The sequence below is a fragment of the Rhinichthys klamathensis genome, unplaced genomic scaffold, assembly GCF_029890125.1.
Source record: "Rhinichthys klamathensis goyatoka isolate OS25496 unplaced genomic scaffold, OSU_Roscu_1.1 h1tg000286l_1, whole genome shotgun sequence".
In the NCBI taxonomy this organism is placed as follows: Eukaryota; Metazoa; Chordata; class Actinopteri; order Cypriniformes; family Leuciscidae; genus Rhinichthys; species Rhinichthys klamathensis.
Window position 1 is genome coordinate 256347 of NW_026606805.1, and position 21155 is coordinate 277501.

A 21155-nucleotide genomic window follows, 5' to 3' on the forward strand; every position below is an offset into this window, starting at 1 on the left:
ATGTTTACCTCTTTATCTCTCTCTACAGTGATCAACGACCACAGAGTCGGCAGAGATGATCGAGTGTTGGTGCTAAACCCTAACTCTTCAGACTTTTGAGAAGTGGTGCTAGATGCTTATTTGACAGGTGTGTGTGTGTCTGTCTCTCTGTCTGTCTGTGAATATGCAGAAACTGGTCTAAGAATGCAGTGTATTACAGGGTCATGATTATTTCAGTCCCCACTAGCAGCTAAATCCTGACTTCCTGAAATATTAGAGAAGCCTTTTAATAGTGCAACACCATGAGCCAGAGAGGAGTGGGTGGGCTCATATGTACTGTAGGCTCAAAATACACACATAAACGCGCTGTCTGTCTAAACCTGCTGAGCAAGGAATAGCTCACACACGTACTGTATCCAAACAGTCTCAATACTGCCGTATGCATATATATCTTTGGACTAATTATGCCTCATCACCAAAATTACAGCTTAAACACTGTATTGAAGTGTTAAAGGCTCGTAAATTTCCCCAGAAAGTGTTACTCTGCCTGCTGGGTAACTAGCCCAGGACTAACCCGTCAGGTTATACAGCATTTTATTGATGGCAAGTTTTGCATATGTTGCCTATTTTATTGTATAATAAATGTGTGTGTGTTTTGTGCTATAGAAAGTGCCTGTCACACTTGAAACGCTTTTGGCAAGTCCATAATTAGTGTGTGCTAGGCGTCTTTTGCTGTATGGGCATATATGTGCGTGTGCCAATCGAGTGTGTGCACGCACGCTTGCCAATATTTGTGCATCCAGCTTGCGCTTGGTGTGCCATGTGTGTTCAGAATGCGTGGGAAGCTCAGTGTGTTCGCATGCGTGGGTGTTTCATGGGAGCACAGCCGGTCTTCTCACTTTGGAGTCTCCCTAAAGAACACTTTAATTTTAGACCCGTCTTTTTCCCCTAATCTGTCCATCCATCCTGTTCAAGCCTTCTGCTGTTCCTTTCCTCCCTCCACCCCTTGCTCTTTCTTTCTGTCCTTTCCTCTCTCCATCACGCCTGGCCTAATGAGATTAACCTCAGTGCCTCTCTTGTCACACACACACACACACTCATACACATGCAAATAATCAAACTCAAGCAACACAACACAAGTACACACACTCCTTTATGTACACATGCACACAGACACCGCTGGCCTGACTCCAGGACTTTGCTCAGCTCGTCCCCTCCCTCCCATCACTCTCACCCTCTGCCAAGAGGCCTCGGGAAGGGTTATAATGACCTCAGTGTACTCACCCTATAGGTGAACTCCCACAAGCCCATCTGTGCACCCTTTCCTCCCATTCGAATACAGAAGAGCACTGCCCCCTAGAGGTTACAAGTGGTACTGATGTTCTGGAGGGTTCCTTTGTTAATCGCTGCCTTCGGGCCAAACACTCATACAGACTACAAAGGATGTGTTTTCCCCCTGTGTTTAATGGATTTGGCTGTATATTTGTGCCTCACCCCCTTATGTGCCATCTCTCCTCTTTTCTTTCTTTCTCCAGTTGGCAGGGGTAGCAGTAAACAGCTTCTCCTTCGTGTTGGTGAGTGGCCCTCTCTGTTTTGCAGTGGAGGGCTTCAAACTCACAGCTAGTGTGGTGAGTAATCATGTGTACTGTTCTCTTGGTATTTTAGATCAAAATATTTGGTGCATATAACATTATTTTGTAATCTTAACACTTCAGTGTAGCCACTAAATACAGAGATTAGATGTCTGCTCTTCCATCTGACTTGTTCAGATTTAAGCTAAGACAGTTAGGGCAGCATCATGGGTTAGTAGTTAAATAGTTCAGTGTCACAACCACTTAACTCCTTGCAATCTTTCCAGCATGTAGGGAAGTTTTTTTCCGGTAGTGACAGATGTATTGGCTAATATATTGGAAATGTGTAGGATATTACATAAATTGTCTTTTTTTTTATATAGTCTAGGCTGGATGCATCACACACCAGAACAGTTCACCGGGTGCAGCACACGGGACCCTTTTCCTCTGGACGGACTCAACCGGGGACCATGGACTCCCGTGGGCAGCCGCGCCTGGCCACCTCCCTCCAGGTAATATACCTCATTATTAGGGCCTCGTTATGCTTTTAGTGAATTCACGGATAAAGTTGTGTTAACAGAGCTATCAAAAGGAATGATCAAAGAAAAAAACATTCTCTTGATAGGTGCTTACCTGGTGTCAGTCAGCACCAGTTCCTCTCACATATGCCACCAAGTCACATGACTGGCCTAAACCAGCCTAGTAAATTTTTAAACAATGGGTGAGTGTCTTAAGCTTTATTGTTGTTTTACAAACACTTCTGGCAAAACGTGCAACTTGCGTTGTAAGTTGGCTAATGTCTTTTTATTTCCAGTCCTTTACATCGAGGGGATAAGCAAGACCTGTCTCAGGCTTTGTTGCCAGGATTACAAAGGATGCCCCCTGCTCCTCCAAGACCTTGGGAACCAACCAGAACTGGCCAGGGTTATGAGCCATTGCCTGGTGAAAACCACAACCGACTACACAATGGCTACAATGCAGGGCCTCCTTCACACCTCACAGCTCGAGCCAATCAGCTACTGAAGGTGAATATTGTATTTCATTATTTTTCAGTTCCTTTCTTGTTACATGAATGATGTTCATGTAGTAAGAAAATAACTAGCTTTAATTTACACGTTTAAGAATTCAATTGAATGTGTAGCACTGTAGTTCACTTAACTGAATATTAGGGTTAAGAGTACTCTCACCAAACTCTGTTTCTGTCTGTTTCTCCACAAGTATGGTGCTCCTCAACCTCAGTTCACAGCCCATGGCTCACGGCCCATGCCTCCATTACCTGATATATGGACTCAAGCCCAGACTCAGCAGCAACCCAGAGGACCTCACTCTCATTCTGGACAGTTAAAACGGCCTGGGCAACCTCTGGGAGAGCACTCTGTCATTCAGCATACCCCTGCTCCATCTTTACACCGACCCATGGAGGACTGCCCCGGTCCAAGCAAGAGAAAGAAGAGCTCTGGGTCTGAGCAGGTTGGTAATGTCTTTATGGCCTCACCCATGCATTTTCTATCTTAACTCTCCTTTAACAAAAGCCCTCTCTTTTTCTGTTTCTTATATCAGGCTCCTCATTCAGCCATGGAGCGTATACCTGGGCAACCTGTACATTTGAATCAGCAGCCATCCTCTCACTACCCCTCTCCCAAACCTGGATTTTGGAGCCCACTGCACAAAGGAGGAGCACTCTGGAATCCAAATGAACGCAAAAGCGGGCAGATCGATTTCCAGGTCAGTCATCGCTGATCTGAATATTAATATTCAGTTATATTTTCTTGTATTGTGTCAGTTTAATATATGGCAAATCTATTTAGCAGGTTAAAAATCTGGACTTGTTTACGATCCACTGTTTGTGTAGTGTGAAAAGCACAGCAACCCGTTGTCATGTGGTGTATGGGCATTATTACTGATATTGCATCTAGATGTACTTTCCTTAATTTTTTATTTTTCTAATGCTCTATTCCCAGGATTCAGCCAAACCAGGAATTGGAAGTTTCCCATATAAACCGCCTTCCTTGAATCCATCAACCATGTCTTCACCCATCATTCCCCCCACAAGAGGTTACGGACAAAGCAGGGGTCCTCTACTACCACAGTCCCACAAGACCGGTCCATCATCACAATCTCTGGGGCCACCTTCACAGAGTCCTCACACCCACCATTCAACATACCCCTACCCCAACAACAGACCTTCAGCTCTAACCCAAGGGCAACCACAGGGTACTACTACACAAAGAGGACGTGATTCTGTATTGAATTCTTTGGATAGACATCCTCCTCCACCACCTACATCCTCATCATCACTGCGGGCAGATAGGGAGCGCCCTGCACCCTCACCAGCAAACCACACCACTGTGCCTTACAGTCACTCCCAGTTCCAGCCTCACCCAGGGCTGATCCATTCCACCAGCCCATCAGCCAGCAACCAGGCCCAGGCCACAGTACCTCAGCACAACCCCAACAAACCCTGGAAGAACCAGGTAACAGGCACAGAGAATTAAATAAAGTGAATCACACAGATTCAACTTATATTAAAGGGATAGTTCGCCCAAAGATGTAAATTCTATTATAAATTACTCACCCTCATGTCGTTCCAAACCCATAAGACCTTTGTTCATCTTCGGATCCCAAATTAAGATATTTTTGATGAAATCCGAGAGCTCTCTGAACCCTCCATTGACAGCAATTTAATTACCACTTTCAAGGCCCAGAAAGGTAGTAAAGTCATCTTTTAAAATAATAGTTCAACCTTAATTTTATGAAGTGACGAAAATACATTTTGTGCGCAATAAACTAAGTCAGAGTTCTGCGTCAGAACGCTGGCTCATTATTGGCCAGCTCCTGCGTCAGCACCACACGCATGCGTCATAGTGCTCATGTGAACAGCGTCGGCTGAATACAGAACCGGTGTTCTGACGTAGAACCTGGAAGCGCTGCACTGTATTTACAACGTAAACTGCGTAGGATACTGACACAGACGTCCCTTCTTAAAATTAAGGTTCAACCACTGTGGTCACATGGACTATTTTTAGATGTCTTTCTACCTTTCTGGGCCTTGAAAGTGGTAATGAAATTGCTGTTTATGGAGAGGACAGAGAGCTCTCGGATTTCACCAAAAATATCTTAATTTGTGTTCCGAAGATGAACTAAGGTCTTATGGGTTTGGAACGACATGAGGGCGAGTAATTAATGACAGAATTATAATTTTTCGGTGAACTAACCCTATAACCAAAACCCGGCTCTGATGCATTTAATAATTAACTTGATAATTACTGCCTGACTAATATTACTAAATAGCATGATACGCAACATATAAATGTTATCTATAGTTAAAATTTTGGGACCTGTTTTGTTGACTCTAATATTCATTTCCCTTTAGGAGTCACGTGACATTTCAGCAACAGGGGATTCTCAGGTTGTCGCACGCCTTTCTCAGGCACAGAATAAGGTTGTTGGGGGCGACCAGGGTCCAGGGACGCCCAAACGTGTGAGTCCTTCTCAGGCCCCTGTTCGAAAACCTGTCATTACCCCAAACCTGGAAACTCCTCGTCCACCTTGCTCCCTGGGACTATACACCAATGTTGGAGACATCCCTACAATGAGCTCTGCACCCCCTACCACCACCTCCATCCCCAGCACCCTAAGCAGTTGGAGAGGAACTGATTCTTCAGTGCTAATCTCAAACCCAAACCATGTATCCATGATTGGTAAAAATCTGCCACATCCAGGGTATCAGGGTGTCCACCCTGGTGTTGGAACCCTTCCACACCCATATAGAGGGGCACAATCTCAGATTCAGCAGTCCACTCTTCCTCACACAGGACAAGGTAGACCTAACTACACCCCAGTGTCCTCTACTTTCTCCACCCTAAACTCAGGGCTTCAGAGATCAGGGGAGAGCGTCATCACCAGCAAGACCTCTAACACTCTCCAACGAGCCGTCATTTCACCTTTGCATCACCCTCAACCTCCAGCACACATAAAAGTCAGTTCAGCCCTCCAGCCAATATCCAACAGTTCATGTAACTTAGTGCCCATTCAAGCTTCCCCCTCAATTTCTCAGGCAACTACTACTGTTCCAGCCCCAGTCTACCTAAGGTCCTGTTTGCAAACTGCTGCCTCAAGCTCTCAATCCACTGCTGATGCTTTAAATAAACTTGATGCAGAGTTGCAGGGCCACATGCAAGCAGAAGAGAGAATGAGAGAGCAGGAGGAAAAGAGGAAACGGAATGTAGAGCGACAAGAAGTGGAGACAAAGCCACACGGTGAGTCCGCAATCAAGAGTCTGGAGCGTTTGCTGTCAGGTAGTGCAGCTGAGCCTCTACCTCCTCGTTTGTCTCCAGCCAATGCACCCTCTTCCATCTCACCTCCTAGCCAGAATTCACCACCTTATCCCTGGTTGAGTCGAGGAGGAGTGCCCCAACGTCCTTCTGGAACTGCAACAACCATTAATGAACGACCACGACCACCCCCTCTCACCCCACAGACTGAATATGCCCGTGAGAAGCAAAGGCAGAGAGAGAAATGGAAGAGTGGGGCACCATCTCAGAATCCCCCAGGGATTCCCACATACCCCTCAGAGTCAGGTCTCATCAGCCCCTCCCACAACCACGCAATGCAATTAAAACCTGACCCCTCCAAAGATATCACCATGTTAAAAACCTCTCATATCCCTGGGATTTTGGATGCTATTCCCAACCCCCCGCCCCTGCGAGAGCCACCCAAACTTTACCAGGCTTTCCCCAAGGATGTTCGCTCTTCATGCACACAAATCCGCACGACCGCAAATAGCCTGCAAAAACATATGCCCAGTACAGGACTTGGTAGTCTGGGTAGCAGTGCTAGTAGTTGCAGTGGTGACTCTGATGGTGCCCAATTTGAGGAGGAAACTTCTGAGCTCTTGCCTGATGGATTGGCTAACATTATGAAGATGTTGGATGAGTCCATCAAGAAAGAGGAGGAGTTGTATTCTGGTCAGAGAGGAGAACAGGCAGTACCGGAACCTCAGTTTTCTGCTAATGTGGCACAGATGAAGAGTTATTTATGCGCACCGGACCTCGTGCCTGCCCTAAAGCAATCTCCAACTGAGGATTATCAACCAGTGAGTCATGCAAGCCCACCTGTGTTAAGTCGGCAAGGTTCCTTGGCATCGCCTTGCAGTCGCACTTCTTCACTTGAGGAAGAAGAGGAGGTTCTAAAGGTCATTCCCAAGTCTGCCAATTCCATTAGCATGGAGTCGCGAGGAAGCATTCTTGCCACAACAGGAACCAACTATCGTCATAGTGACTTGGCCAAGCTGTATGGCCTTTCGGAGTTAGAGAAAAGTGAGTGCGAGGATGATGAAGATGATGCTGAACGGGAAGATGAAACGCCATCCTGTTCACCACCTCAGCGGCCACATCTCCACCAGACAGGTGTGAACAGCATGTTTAAAAACCTTGCATCTGTGCTTGAGAGCCAGAAATACACCTACCGGGGTGGACCCTTTGGTCGTCCTCCTCCCTCTGCTTTTGTGGGAGTTAAGTACTCCTCGTCTCTTTCTCTGGGGCCTGACATTTGCAGGCAACAACAAAGCACTTCTCCCACATCAGGTACAACCAATCACCCAGGTTTTAGCAGTCCGACGCAAACCCCTGCCATTAGTAACTCAGGTGAGTCCTGTCCCCTCTCGCCTACAGCTTGGGCGTCCGAGAGAAAGAGAGGGGATAAAATAAGCCAGTCAGATCTTTTGGGCAATGATGATGAGGAAGAGATTTCAGAAGAACCCACAGGAGAGAAGGATTCTGGAACTGTGAAAGACTTGTTGGAAAGACGACCAAAACTGACCACCATCTCAGAGTCTTCGCTAGCAGAGCTTGGTCATAGCTATGAGTTGAACAAACACATTCTCCCTTATAAAGGCCACTCAAAGGCAGAGTCACAGGAGATATGCAAACCTGTTAAAGAAAAGGACAGACACAGAGAAAGAGAACGAGAGAGGAAACACAAACACAGTAGCAGTAAAAAACATGAGGACAGGAAAGAGAGAAAGAAAAAGCACAGAGAAAGATACGACGATGCGTCTCTTTCCTCATCCTCATCTTCAAGCTTCAGTCGACGGCACAGGGACGGAAAGTCACACAAGGAAAAGAAGAGCAGGCAGGTGCTGGGTAACCTGGACATTCAAAGTAAGGAGTTTAGGGAGAAGGAACAAGAGCGTGATGGAGACAAGAAGAGAAGGAAAGAGGAATGTAACCAATCTCAGAGCGAAGGGGAAGAGTGGGCACAAAGTAGAGACAAAGACAGCAGCTCAGGACGTTCCTCTGATCTCCCATCAGCTTCATCAGCATTTTGTTCGGATGACTTTCAGAAACTAAAGGCACTGACAGATGGACCACCCAAAGAACTGAAGATACGCCTCATAAAAGTGGAGAGTGGGGACAGGGAGACATTTATTGCTTCAGAGGTGGAGGAGAAGAGGATTCCTCTAGAGCAAATCACCATAAAGAACACCGCTAGTGAAATCATCAGAGCTTGCAAGTAAGCGATATTTCCATGCAGGACATCTCTGAAACAGAATATTTCTTGCCTGCAGTGGCAATTTAGTTTAATGTCATAAGGACCATCAAAGACCATATCTAATACTTAATGTCTTGTTTTTTCAGGGGAGCTCGTATGAAGGAGAAATTTAAGGAATCATACCTCCTACCTGCCTTCTCTGTTAAACCAATTTTGCCCCTAGAGATGCCCATCCCTCGAGAGAAACTCAACCCCCCCACACCTAGTATCTATGTAAGCACTGCAGTAGCATTTCCTGCCCCCTGGTGGTCATTTTTTTGTATTACATGCACAATAACATCTACTCCAGTAATATTAAGTTTGATGTTCTGGTGTATATTAACTCTTTCCCTGCCAGCGTTTTTTTTTTTTTTTTTTTTAGTTCCCAGCCTTTTTTTTTTTTTTGCCAGTTGCCAGTTTTTGATAATTTTCAGAAAACTTTCATGGCCTCCTGAATATTTTGTTGTATGAAAATCTGAATATGCAATATATCAAAAGAAAGAACAGATCCTCTGCTTTAAAAAAAAAAAAAAGACAAAGATAAACATTTTATTCTAGCTAAATGCATTCTTTTTTTTATCAACACTTGAATTTGGATAAGTTTCATTTTAAAAAAAGCAACATTTTGTACAAAAAGCTGAGAAAATTGCGTTTTTTTCTAAGACTACAACGTGCATAAGCTATGCTTTAATCGCTTGTTTCTGCTCCTTTTTTTCACCCCCTACTGTACTAACAGTGAAACATGGATTGTCTGAAAATTCTGTGAATGTCAGGGAAAGTGTTAAAAGTATGTCTTAATGATTAATGACATGTTGGTGTTTCTCTACAGTTGGAAAGTAAAAGAGATGCATTCTCTCCAGTCCTGCTGCAGTTCTGCACAGATTCTAAAAACCCAGTTACTGTCATCCGGGGACTAGCTGGCTCCCTTAGATTAAGTACGTTTCTGCACATGTCTTATGGATAGATGGTGGATGGACAGATTTTCAATTTTGTAACACTACAGTTGAGTCCAAACAGTTGCTGTTGTTGAAACTAAGTTGTGCTTTTTTTCCATTCCTCCTCCTTTATAGATCTTGGTCTGTTTTCAACTAAGTCTTTGGTGGAGGCAAACTCGGAGCATGCAGTAGAAGTTCGGACCCAGGTTCAACAGCCAGCGGATGAGAACTGGGATTCCACTGGCACTGGCCAGACCTGGCCCTGCGAGAGCAGCAGGTCACACACAACGATTGCCAAGTATGCCCAGTACCAGGCCTCCAGCTTCCAAGAGAGCTTACAGGTGTGAACACAAACCTACACCATAAAAGCTTGTACAGTGTTTGCAAAATGACCAATACACCTCTGGAAATTAACAAACACTTTAGAATTCTTGTTTGTACAGTTTTGATATAACTATTAAATTACTGGACTTCATATACATCATGCAATCACCATACCATTGTCTGACCTTGCAGGAAGAAAAGGGCAGTGATTTTGAGGAGGAGGAAGATGACAAATCGGCCTCTAACTCTGAGAATTTGACCAGTAACTCCTCAGCTCCCGGCTCCAGGTAATTTATTGCAAATTACCTCAGCACTTAATTCTTGAATTAATCCAAATAATTACTTTTATTTAAAAAAAGAAAAAAAAGTAATAACATTTGCTTTAAGAATTTAATTAAAACTTTAATAAATCACCCTCACTGTGTGTGCATGAATAAAGATCTGCTGTTATTAATTGTTTCATTATTTTTACAGTTCAGAGCAGAAATCTGTGGGGAAGATAATAAAATTTGGCACCAATATTGACCTGTCCGATGCCAAAAGGTAAGACCATTGTGCATAATTACTTCAACGTGTGCAGCATCTTCTTTTGGATGAAATGAAAGTCTCTACGCAGACAGCAATTACACAACTATGTCTTGATGATGTACAAGCAATCTGTATTATCTAAATGGTGTTGTCTTGTGCTTTAGATGGAAGCCTCAGCTGCAAGAACTGCAGAAGTTGCCGGCGTTTATGCGCGTTTCTTCCAGTGGGAATATGCTGAGCCATGTTGGCCACACCATTTTGGGAATGAATACAGTACAACTCTACATGAAGGTCCCTGGCTGCCGCACACCAGGTTTGACTCGATCTCACAAATAACTTTCTTGATTTGTAGTCAGCCAAGGATGGATTAGTCTGCTTTGGCAAGTAGTTCTTTATTGGTGTTAAATTTCATGTTTAATGCTTGTGCCATCAGGACACCAGGAGAACAATAACTTTTGTTCCGTAAATATCAATATTGGGCCTGGAGACTGTGAGTGGTTTTCTGTCCATGACGACTACTGGGAGGCCATCAGTGATTTCTGTGAAAAGTAAGAACTTGAAACATGCCAAATCTGTCTTTTTAAGCCACAGTAGAGTTACTCAATTTATCAAAAACTCTGTCAAAATAACACACATACTTTCATTAGGAATAAAATATTGTTTGGCTATTAATTTTAACCACAAAATATATTAAGTTTGTGAACGAATTTTCTCTCAGGCATGGAGTGGACTACCTGACAGGATCATGGTGGCCGGTTCTGGATGACTTGTACCGCTCTAATATCCCTGTGTACCGGTTCATCCAAAGGCCAGGAGATCTGGTATGGATCAACGCAGGCACTGTACACTGGGTTCAAGCCGTAGGCTGGTGCAACAACATTGCTTGGAATGTGGGGCCTGTCAACTGTGAGTAACCTACACACTGACCTTGTAACCTTACAAATTTTCAATGATAAAAAGAAATCAGTCTTTATGGTTACATTTAAACGGTTGCAACAAAATGTGTAAAACTAAAATTTCTTAGCCAGGGCACAGAAATGTAAAAAGCTTTTTTGCTAGACCTTTATCTTTTGTATTTGTAGCATATCAGTACCAGTTGGCTTTAGAGAGATTTGAGTGGAACGAAGTGAAGAAAGTGAAATCCATCGTTCCCATGATTCACGTGTCCTGGAACGTGGCACGCAACGTCAAAGTCAGCGATCCAGACACTTACAAGATGATCAAGTGAGTATGCAGCAGACTCTTTCTTACCAGGTTACACCACAATTAAGTAGCATGGACATTTCATAACTGTTTGTTTTTTTCCCCCTCCTTTTCAGACACTGTCTCCTTCAGTCTATTAAGCACATTCAGATCCTGAGGGACCAGCTGGTGGCATCAGGAAAGAAGATCTCCTACCAGAGCAGAGTGAAGGATGAGCCGGCCTACTACTGTAACGAGTGTGATGTGAGTCGAATGTTGTGCTTTATAGTTTGTATGGCTGGTTCTGCGTAGAAAGATACTACCAGTATGCAAAAACCCACTAGACCTGCACAATTATATTCCAAAAAAAGAATATTTAGCATGTAGCGGTGTCATCTCTGGTTATGAAATAATGCAGCTTTGAGTTATTCTCCATTCGAATTTGGCACAACCTGTGTAATTTCTGCACCACTTGCAATCATTATTTTTTGCACTTCCTTTTGGTGTCACTAGAGGCCCAGGAATGGCACCCTTCAACTTCTAAAGGGGATCTATTATGTGTTTTTTTTTTTTTTTTGTACATTTCCTTTCGTGTGTAATATAGCTGTTTGTGCATGTTAACAATCTGCAAAGCACACAGTCCATGCTGAAAGTTCAAAGGGATTGAATCTCTACAATAGAAGAGAACTGCTTTAACGCATTATTTGTAGTCCTGCTATTATTTCTGTGACATAGCTACGTCACCATTTAAGCCATTTGCAAAATATCCGTCTACTGGCTATTTTGGATAGCCCTCAAACAAAGGTAGTTAAAAGTCCAGGAAGATTTTATCACTGTCAAGGAAACAGTTTTTTTTTGTTTTTTTTGGACTGTAAGGGCAAAACATCACATGGACTTCCAATGGCAGAGGAATTGAAGAATCAGTGTTTAAAATGTATTGTTAACACTGTTCCTCAGCAGTATAATCACAACCTTTTGTTGTGTTCACACCATTTTAATAATGACTGCTTCTGAACGGTGCTGGGGTGCGTTTCCCGAAAGCCAACTATGGTCGCAAGTTCCTTTTTGTTATAAGTTTAGTTCAATGAGTCTGTGTTGCCCAATGAACATTCGCAAACAACATCGCAAAGTTGTGTGGTTGGAACGACAGCTCTCGACCTGTGTTTAGAAGCATAGTTTATAGTTTGCATGACATTTGGACTCCTAATCGTAAATAAATATCATAATAAATCCTTATCGTGAGCAAAATAACAAGATAGCTGACATTCAGTACAAGCTATATCTTTTATTTTGAATGTATACAAATGTCATTTACGTCTCTTAGTTTGTCAAGAGATTTAAAGCAATGTTCTTGAAGAGTGCGCATGTGTGTATGTGCTCTAGTACGTAAGAACGAGCCTATGATTGAATCTGGAAATAAAGCAAAATAACTGAGAAAAATTACAATTAGTCCTCAGATGCCATGTCTGTAATTTATATTAAAAAATCTGGCATTAACTCGATCTTAAAATGATTGATTAAAATAAGTTATTACTCCACCACCTGCTTGACATCATTAACCAACATGGTTAAACGTCTGTTTCCCAAAACCGTATTTGCGCAAATTTGCCATGACTAGCTAGTGCGATACATGAAATCAAGAAATCAACTATGGTAGTTGAGCAGAGAGTTGGGTAGTAAAGCGTTGTTGTTTGGGAAATGCACCCCTGTTCAATGCAGGGCACTGTGTTGTATTTTTTGTATTTATGACGTGATGTAAAGAAATGACACAGTTACAAGTAACAACACATGAAATTAGAGATGCACCGGTCGGCTGACCATAAATCTTTTTTTAGTTTTATTTTGGCCGATCTCTATTTCGGACTTGCACACAAACTGCATTGCAATCATTTCCCAAAATGTCATTTGTGTGGAAATATTACAGTCTGTTAACAGGACATTGACACAGGCTAGAAATGGGATGCACTAAAGACAGATGCAAAGGAGAACACAGATGCTCCAGCAGAGCAAATACTGTACCAGGCACGTTGTTCATGATGCTCGAAATAGAGGAAGAAAATTATAAATATTGAATTGGGGGTGGGGGGTTATGTATTTCTGAAGGGATCTGACTGTCTTCAGAAAAGTTTTGATGGCATTTTCTTTTCCTCTTTCTGCTGTTCCATAACCACCACCTACTGTCAGAGAGTGAATTTGCATTTTTATTCAGTCTGCTGTTTAATTTCAGCATAATTTCACAAATCTTAAGTCAGACCATTCTGGTTTTGCTTCTAATCTTGAAATTATACATAATTTCACAAGTCTAAAGTCAAACCACTCTGGTTTGGCTTTAGTCAAGTCATCTGTATTTATATAGCGCTTTATACAATACACAGATTGTTTCAAAGCAGCTTTACAGTGATTACAAGAAAATTATGCATTTCGGCTATTTCGGCTAGCAAGTTAGAGGCGACAGTGGCAAGGGACCCAAACTCCATCAGGTGACAGAATGGAGAGAGATAAATTGGGAGAAACCAGGCTCAGTCAGGGGGCCAGTTCTCCTGTGTGATGTTTCAGGCTGCATCACAAGTCAGAATTCAGATCGGAATAAGCATTCAAATATTTATCTAGTTCCTTTTGCTTGAAGATCAATTCATCACACCGGTAAGGAGCCGAAGCTGAAGGCCATAGGGTCTGTGCGGAGGACCTGCCGATGACTGTCATGTCGATGAGGCCTTCACAGGGGATTGTCTAGTTGACACGGTCCCTGCTGACATTCAGGGCTGCGTTTTGGTCGTGTCTAGGTGCAGGTCCACCATCTGAACTGGATATGGACCGGATACAGCTGACTACGGTAACCTTGGGATAAGGATGAGACAGACAGACTAACATTAGCGTAGATGCCATTCTTCTTATGATGTAACAAGTACATCGGGTGTTATAGGAAGTGTTCCTGGTTCCGGTTGACCTAGTTTATGCAGCCTAACATTCATTTAACTGATTTGAATAATAGGAATTGTTAATGTGTTGTGTATGCCAGGTTAAAGAGATGTTTTTAGTCTAGATTTAAACTGACAGAGTGTGTCTGCTTCCCGAACAAGGCTAGGAAGACTATTCCAGGGTTTGGGTGCTAAATGGGAAAAGGATCTACCGCCTGCAGATGATGTTGGTATTAATGGTGTTATCAACTGGCCAGAATTTTGAGATCACAATAGATATGAAGGACTATAACCCCTTTCGCACTGGGTAGTTCTAGGAACTAGCTACCGGAGTGGTTCACAGAGAACTAAATGTTCCCTTGGGCCATTTTCCTGATTGCATTCGCACCTCCAGTAGGAACTCTGAAGTGACGTAAACTGTGCTTGTTGTGACTTTTATTTTGACGGCGCTGAGAACGCCAGAGCCTGAGCACACAGTGCTCCCATTCTCCATCTTCATTAGTTTACGATCTGTTTAACAGTCCTGTCTAATATGTTATTATATAGAACTGTTATACAAAAAGTAGACAGTATTTTAGAAAGTATTAGCGTTTGCCATGTGTTTGATGCCCAATGTTGCTAGCTGAGCAGAAATACATAATCATGTTTTGCTTGGTCTCCTCAAAATTGCGTTGGATTTTCTCCTCAGCGTAAAGGTTGAGAGGTCCCTCTATCACTGTTTTCCATGTTCATTTCTGGAGTAAATATATAGGATATAATCTGTGAGTGTACATGGCTTTTCTTTTTTCTTTTTAAGCCCAATCAGCATACACTTACGTCACTGGTAGTTCCTATTGTTCTGGGTTAGACCCTACTCTAAAGTAGGAGCTAATTTAGTCCCCACAAAAGGTGTTCCTAGAACTGAAATCGTTCGCAGTTCTTGCGGTGCGAACACACCAAAAAGTGGGTACCTCTGCCATTAATTCTAGGAGCTATGAAAAGGTTTCTCCGGTGCGAAAGCCCCTTATAATGTGTTAAGAGCTCACTCAAGTCTGAGGAGCTAAACCATTTAGTGCTCTGCATATTTTAAAATCTTTCTAATTGACAATGTTTAATAGGAAGCTAGTGCTGTTGACAGAACCGTGCTAATATGGTCAAACTTCCTGGTTCTAGTAAGAAGTCTAGCTGCTACGTTTTGGACCAGCTGGAGTTTGTTTATTAAGCGTGCAGGGCAACCACCCATAAGAGCATTACAATAATCTAGCATTGAGGTCATGAACTACCTTTTCTGCATATGTCATTGAGAGCATATGTCGTAGTTTAGATATTTTTTTAAGATGGAAGAATGCGGTTTTACAGATGTTAGAAATCTGGCTTTCAAATAAAAGATTGGTATCAAAAAGCACACCCAGGTTCCTAACCGACGACGAAAACTTGACAGAGCAGCCATCAAGTGTTAGATCGTATTCTAGGTTATTACAAGTGCAGGTTTTTGGTCCAATAATTAGAATCTCTTTTGTTGTTGTTTATTTATTTATTTATTTTCAGAATTAAAGCTGCAGTCCATAACTTTTGGACTGCAAACTTTTTATCTGCAATAAACAGAACTGCATGCATCTTGCGGAAGACTATTGTATCCAGAGCTACTTCTCTCGTTTTATGTCTATGACGAGTCACTGAGTTATTCCGCAGTGGTACGACCCGTACCAGTCTAAAATAGTCTGAATATAAACACTTATTATAGGCGTACTGTAGTGATTCAGACAAAAACTTGGGTTTGGAAAATTAATTCATAATGTACTCGCTTATTATATCAATTTTGTAAATTTTGAATACAGAAAAAATTATGGACTGCAGCTTTAAGTAGTAGGGAAATACTTTGTCATCCAATTATTTTTAGACCAATTCACAAAATTAGCAGAATGAATAGTAGTTTCGTCAGGGCACAAAGAAAGCTGAGTATCATCAGCGTAACAGAGAAGACTAACCTAATGAGATCTCCCAAGTGTAGCATGTACAGAGTGAAAAACAACGGTCCTAGTACTGAGCCTTGCGGTACACCATACTGAACTTGTGATCGATATACTTCTTCATTTACTGCTACAAATTGGTAACGGTCAGAAGTATGATTTGAACCATGCCAATGCAATCCCACTAATGCCAACATAAGTTTCGAGTCTATTCAAAAGAATGTTGTGGTCGATGGTATCGAATGCAGCACTAAGATCCAGTTACACTAATAGAGAGATGTATTTTATCTTGTAAACGTACCCTAAGAAAAATAATTTTGTCTACCATGATTTAATTATGAACCTGTAAATGACATAATAGGCGCCCTTTAAGAGTTTATGGTTTGTCTTTATGTTCCTGAGCAGGTGGAGGTGTTTAATCTGCTGTTTGTGACCAGCGAGAACGGCAGTCGGAAGACGTATGTGGTGCACTGTGAGGACTGTGCACGACAACGAAGCCCAAACCTCTCCAATGTAGTGGTGCTGGAGCAATACCGCATGGAGGAGCTGATGAACGTGTACGACTCATTCACCCTGGTGAGTTGGTGTTCGTGCACTTTGACAACGCGTGCAGTTGAACAAAGCTTCAGAAAGAGCTAACATCTATCATTTGTTTGTCTTTGTCTTTCTCAGGCCATCAGTCCCAGCTCCCGATGAGAACGTCTCATCACTTTCCCTCACACAGCCATAACCAAAACTCCTGCTCGCAGGACAAGATCTTTTATTTTAGTCCAATTAAGACTTAAAACATTTACAGTTGGGAAAAAAAATTTACCTACTACTGTTAATATTTGTTGAACAGCCAATCCAGAACCAGTTTACTCAGAATTGTTTACAGAACCAATCAGCCAATAAGACTCCAGTTTGCTCCTGTCGGTCTTTGTGTATCAACCTCTGAATGGCTCTGCGGGACGTCCGATGAACCGCAGTTTGGTGCTGTCACGGCTTACAACAGCGGATTTGACAAGATCCTGTCAGTTTAGGTTTTTGTTCTTAGTTTTCTTTCATGTTGCTTTTTTGTTTGTTTTTTGTCTTGAATACTGAAATGTCTAACTGCTCTTTGTACTTTTCGTGGGTGCTTATTTTTCTCCAATAATTTATTATTTTTAAACCTAGAACAGCCTAGATATATACCACATTGGCCTTGTGACTTGTATTTAGTGAAGAGATAAAAATTAATAATACTAATAATAGAGCTATGGACATTTTTCTAAAGCATTAAGAATTAAAAAGAAATAGTTGTTCAGAATGCTTCAAAACATACGGGTTTTAAAATACTTTTTCAGTTTTAGTATGGAACGTTGTGTTTATATCATCAGGACAAGCATTTAAGGATTGCATTTTTAATCAATCTCTTTTCCTGCATTTTATGGTTATTCTTGTTCAGTTTCATCTGTTTTGGTCAGTGAATTGTTTCTCTCCTCTATACAGATCTATTCTCTTTGGGTTTTCTTTTTTTTTATTGTAAATTTTTTTTATTTAAAATGTTCTTCTATTTATTGGATATAAAATGCTCTCCCTGCCTCAACATGGTTATCATAGATGTATTAAGGGTTTCTATTGTTATTCTAAGTCCTCTGTAATATTTTAAGGGTGCTGATTTTCTTTATTTTTTTTAATCTTGGTGCTTACCCCTTTAAATGTCTTTCCTGTTTATATGAATTAAATCTCTCATAACTGACTCCTTGTCCTTTTAGATTGTAGAGCACAGAGGGTAGGATTTGACTAATCAGAAGTTGTCTGTTATTCACAAATGTTTTTACAACACGTTTTTTTCCCACCTAAGTTTGCAACAACATGACTTAAATGTGATCACTCTTATATATTTGAACACCTGCTCACTATCCAGTTTAAATGTTTATTTAAAAAATAAAAAAAAAGATTAAATCCAGGGGCCATGTTCATATGAGTTCTCAGATTAGACCTGTGCTCGCTGAATCTTTTTGCTTGTTTTTGTACTAAGATGGTGACTTGGACTGATGTCAGTAATCCTGAGCCTAGATTAGCAGCTACTTTGTGATGAATTCCGGTGATTCACGAATTTGGGCTAAGAACAGTTTCTGATACCTATCTTACACATTTAGTGGTGCTTCTGTCCTGTTGTAAATGCTATTCATTTGAGGACACGTTTGCCACGCTGACTACAGCAGGCATAACTTTCAATATACATGCTATACAGTTATTGGCTGCAGTGGGTTTTCATACGCCTGAACTAATGCTTATATGGAGAAAAATCACATTGAACTGTAAATTGTGGCATTTTACTGGAACGAGTAACAGTGTGAAAGGGGATTTAACGCATTGTTTTAAAATATATACTGTAATTTTTTACAGCTTTAGAGGCGTTAGTGTGAAATGATTCATGTATTATCAGGAAAATGGTTTTGATTATGAAATAGATGGTGCTGAGTTCTTCTTGAGCTACTCTCAATTTTTTTAAGAAATATTTTTCCTGTTGCAATATACACACTTTCCTTTTTTTTTTTCCTCATTATTATTTTATTTTTGTGGTTATTTAAAATCTGCACTGTTTTGGAATTCACACACGAAGCGAACTGAGCCAGACATGTCTTAAACACTTTGTGAATTCGTGTGTCATTGATATGATTACTCTGAATAATATTAAATGCTTTTGATAAACTTTGATCTGTGCCATGTCTCTGTATTCATTCATTGGAAGTGTAAGGTTTCAAAAACATTTATTATATATCTAATTAACATTTCAGCCACAAACAAATGAAGCACAGCAATTACATCTGTAGAAGGAAGATCTTTAAGACACAAAAACAAAGACATGCCATATCAAAATATTACTTAAAGAGGTATCAATAATATTAAGAGATCTAAACAAAGCCATGATGATTTAAAGATACACTATGCAACTTTTGGCCTTGTAGCAGTTCAAAAAAATCTGTATGCGTAGGAACGATGCTTTTGTTGTGACTCAGCTCTGCGTGACTGTTTGAATATATTGAATATATATGAAGTTCATACATCAGGAAATGGTTGGGAGTTCCACGCTCCCTCAGCAGAGTGGGACTTTATAGTAAAGGAATATTGCAGCTGCCAGTCTCTGCTTTAACCGAGGAGTTTAAGTGTGCCAAGGTCAGGCTGGAAATGACTTTAGTAGAGTCACGCGACAAATGTGTTAAAAACTGGTAGAAAGTGGTCAGCAAAGAAATCTGTAGTAGAGGCAAAGGCTGACCTTCAAATTGGGGATATCGTGGGACAGGTACAGAATGGAAGAGGGGGTTTTGGGCTCAGTTTAGCTCCTCCTAAATGGCACAAGGCAGGCCCAGCGCAAAGGAGGAAGCTGGTAGTCAACGAGGTGCGACAGCAGGAGGAGAGGATGAGGTGTATAAAGGCCATTTCACAGGCCAAGCAGGGAGAGTGGATGAGATGGGAGAGTGTGGAACAACGTAAGATGGGCTGGCAAGACCTTTGGTCAATGGAAGAGAGTAGGATCAGTTTCCTTATTAGGTCAACATATGATGTTCTCCCATCACCGCAGAACCTAAACCTCTGGGTAGGAGAGGATCCGTCTTGTCCTTTGTGTTCATCACCTGCCACATTAAGGCATATTTTGACAGGATGTAAGGTGGCTCTTAGCCAAGGTCGGTTTACTTGGTGCCATGACCAAGTACTGCGATGTTTGGCTTTAGCATTAGAAGGCAAGCGTAGTATGACCAATAAGTTGCCGCCTGTTCCAGCAAAACATTACACGCAGAAGACAATATTCCTCCGCCCAGGCGAGCAACCACCAAGAAAAGGTGTTAACACCAATTCTCGCCCAGGACAACTGGAAGCTGCTAGGGACTGGAAGCTGCTGGCTGATCTTGATCAACGGCTTATTTTTCCACCTGAGATTGCCACCACTAACCTACGACCAGATATTGTTTTGTGGTCCGGATCAGCACGCATTGTTCAACTGATAGAGTTAACAGTGCCATGGGAGGATACGGTAGATGAGGCATATGAGAGGAAGAAACTGCGGTATGCTCATGTGGCCACTGAAGCAGAACAGCGAGGATGGAGAGTCCAGGTTTATCCAGTGGAAGTGGGTTGTCGAGGTTTTGTGGCACACTCTACAACCCGGTCCCTCAGAGACATCGGATTCAGCGGCCAAGAGTTGCGTTGCACAGTAAAAAACTTATCTGAAGCAGCAGAAAGGAGCAGCAACTGGCTGTGGTTGAGACGGAAAGATTTTAGCTAGCTGTGTACATGCTACCATGCTACGGTTTCGTAGAATTGTTGAAAACTTGAAGAGTCTTGATTTATTTGGATAGGTTGTATAGTATTTACAGTCATTACGTTCCTGTGTATATTGCGTGAATGACGGGTGGTTGGGCAGATATTGTGTTTTGCGGTAGGTGGTATGCCATACGGAACCGTTGTCCACTGAAACTGCATATTAACGCACCGGTGGGGCTCGACAGCCTTAGTCAAACGGGTTGGCGCGTATGGTTGGGTTGCGGAGAGATTGTGAGATTGTGGTTAGGTCTCAACAGCAGGAGGGATGTAGAGGTCAGTAAGCTGGACTGAGTTGAGTGGGGGACGGAGGGGGGTGACTCTGGGACGCCAGAGTCACTGTCGAGCCCTCTTGAGGTGTCGTGGGCTAGTCGACGAAACACTGAGGACGGAAGGTGCCCACTTGAAGACCCTAGAGATGTCCCCTACTCGGTTCAATCCAGACGGTTGTCGTGCTGGTCCTGTAGTTGCAGCCGTCGCGTGCGCTGACGCGCCAAGTACACTGCAGCCGTTAACGCCGGACAGAAGGGGAGTCACACCACCACGTGGAAAGAACCGTAAATGGATGGAGAAGCATAGTTTACTGTAAAGCTACGTCTTAGTGTTGCTTATCTTGGCGAAAGCCGAGTACAAATCAGCATGAAGTTTTAACATCTACTCTCGTGTAATGGAAATCATTCTTTCTCATTACTAAAAGAGAGAGATTATCCTACTGCTCATCCACTACTATGCTTCTATATAAACAGTTTAGATGGACATATCAACATGACTAGCTGAAGACTTTACTGTAGCTGTACCTATTAACTATGGAAGCTTGTTTCCGCCACAAAATAAAAAAGGTATTTACGACTTTATCTCACAATTCTGACTTTTTTTTTTTTTTCAGAATTGCGTGATATAAAGTCGCAATTGTGTGTTAAGTCAGAATTGCATGATATTAAGTCTGAATTG

At 42.1% G+C, this 21155-nt stretch overlaps 1 protein-coding gene across 7 annotated transcripts in view; it reads left to right on the forward strand.

Annotated features, from left to right (window-relative positions):
• The window catches only part of kdm6ba (lysine (K)-specific demethylase 6B, a), a 126073-nt gene extending 107473 nt beyond the window's left edge, over nucleotides 1–18600 (forward strand). For 6 of the 7 annotated variants that reach the window (XM_056269633.1, XM_056269637.1, XM_056269635.1 and 3 more), the window contains 21 exons: nucleotides 29–127; nucleotides 1515–1607; nucleotides 1934–2062; nucleotides 2176–2271; nucleotides 2365–2575; nucleotides 2769–3020; nucleotides 3111–3275; nucleotides 3512–4024; nucleotides 4924–8063; nucleotides 8189–8315; nucleotides 8911–9016; nucleotides 9152–9357; nucleotides 9533–9627; nucleotides 9815–9883; nucleotides 10033–10181; nucleotides 10302–10416; nucleotides 10587–10774; nucleotides 10951–11092; nucleotides 11188–11314; nucleotides 16320–16493; nucleotides 16590–18600. In XM_056269633.1, coding sequence (XP_056125608.1) covers nucleotides 1944–2062; nucleotides 2176–2271; nucleotides 2365–2575; nucleotides 2769–3020; nucleotides 3111–3275; nucleotides 3512–4024; nucleotides 4924–8063; nucleotides 8189–8315; nucleotides 8911–9016; nucleotides 9152–9357; nucleotides 9533–9627; nucleotides 9815–9883; nucleotides 10033–10181; nucleotides 10302–10416; nucleotides 10587–10774; nucleotides 10951–11092; nucleotides 11188–11314; nucleotides 16320–16493; nucleotides 16590–16613 — 6018 coding nt within the window. In that variant the 5' untranslated portion in view covers nucleotides 29–127; nucleotides 1515–1607; nucleotides 1934–1943 and the 3' untranslated portion in view covers nucleotides 16614–18600. The remainder of the gene's footprint in view (nucleotides 1–28; nucleotides 128–1514; nucleotides 1608–1933; nucleotides 2063–2175; nucleotides 2272–2364; nucleotides 2576–2768; nucleotides 3021–3110; nucleotides 3276–3511; nucleotides 4025–4923; nucleotides 8064–8188; nucleotides 8316–8910; nucleotides 9017–9151; nucleotides 9358–9532; nucleotides 9628–9814; nucleotides 9884–10032; nucleotides 10182–10301; nucleotides 10417–10586; nucleotides 10775–10950; nucleotides 11093–11187; nucleotides 11315–16319; nucleotides 16494–16589) is intronic. The other variant, XM_056269639.1, reaches the window with a different exon arrangement.
• Nucleotides 18601–21155: the final 2555 nt, after the last annotated feature.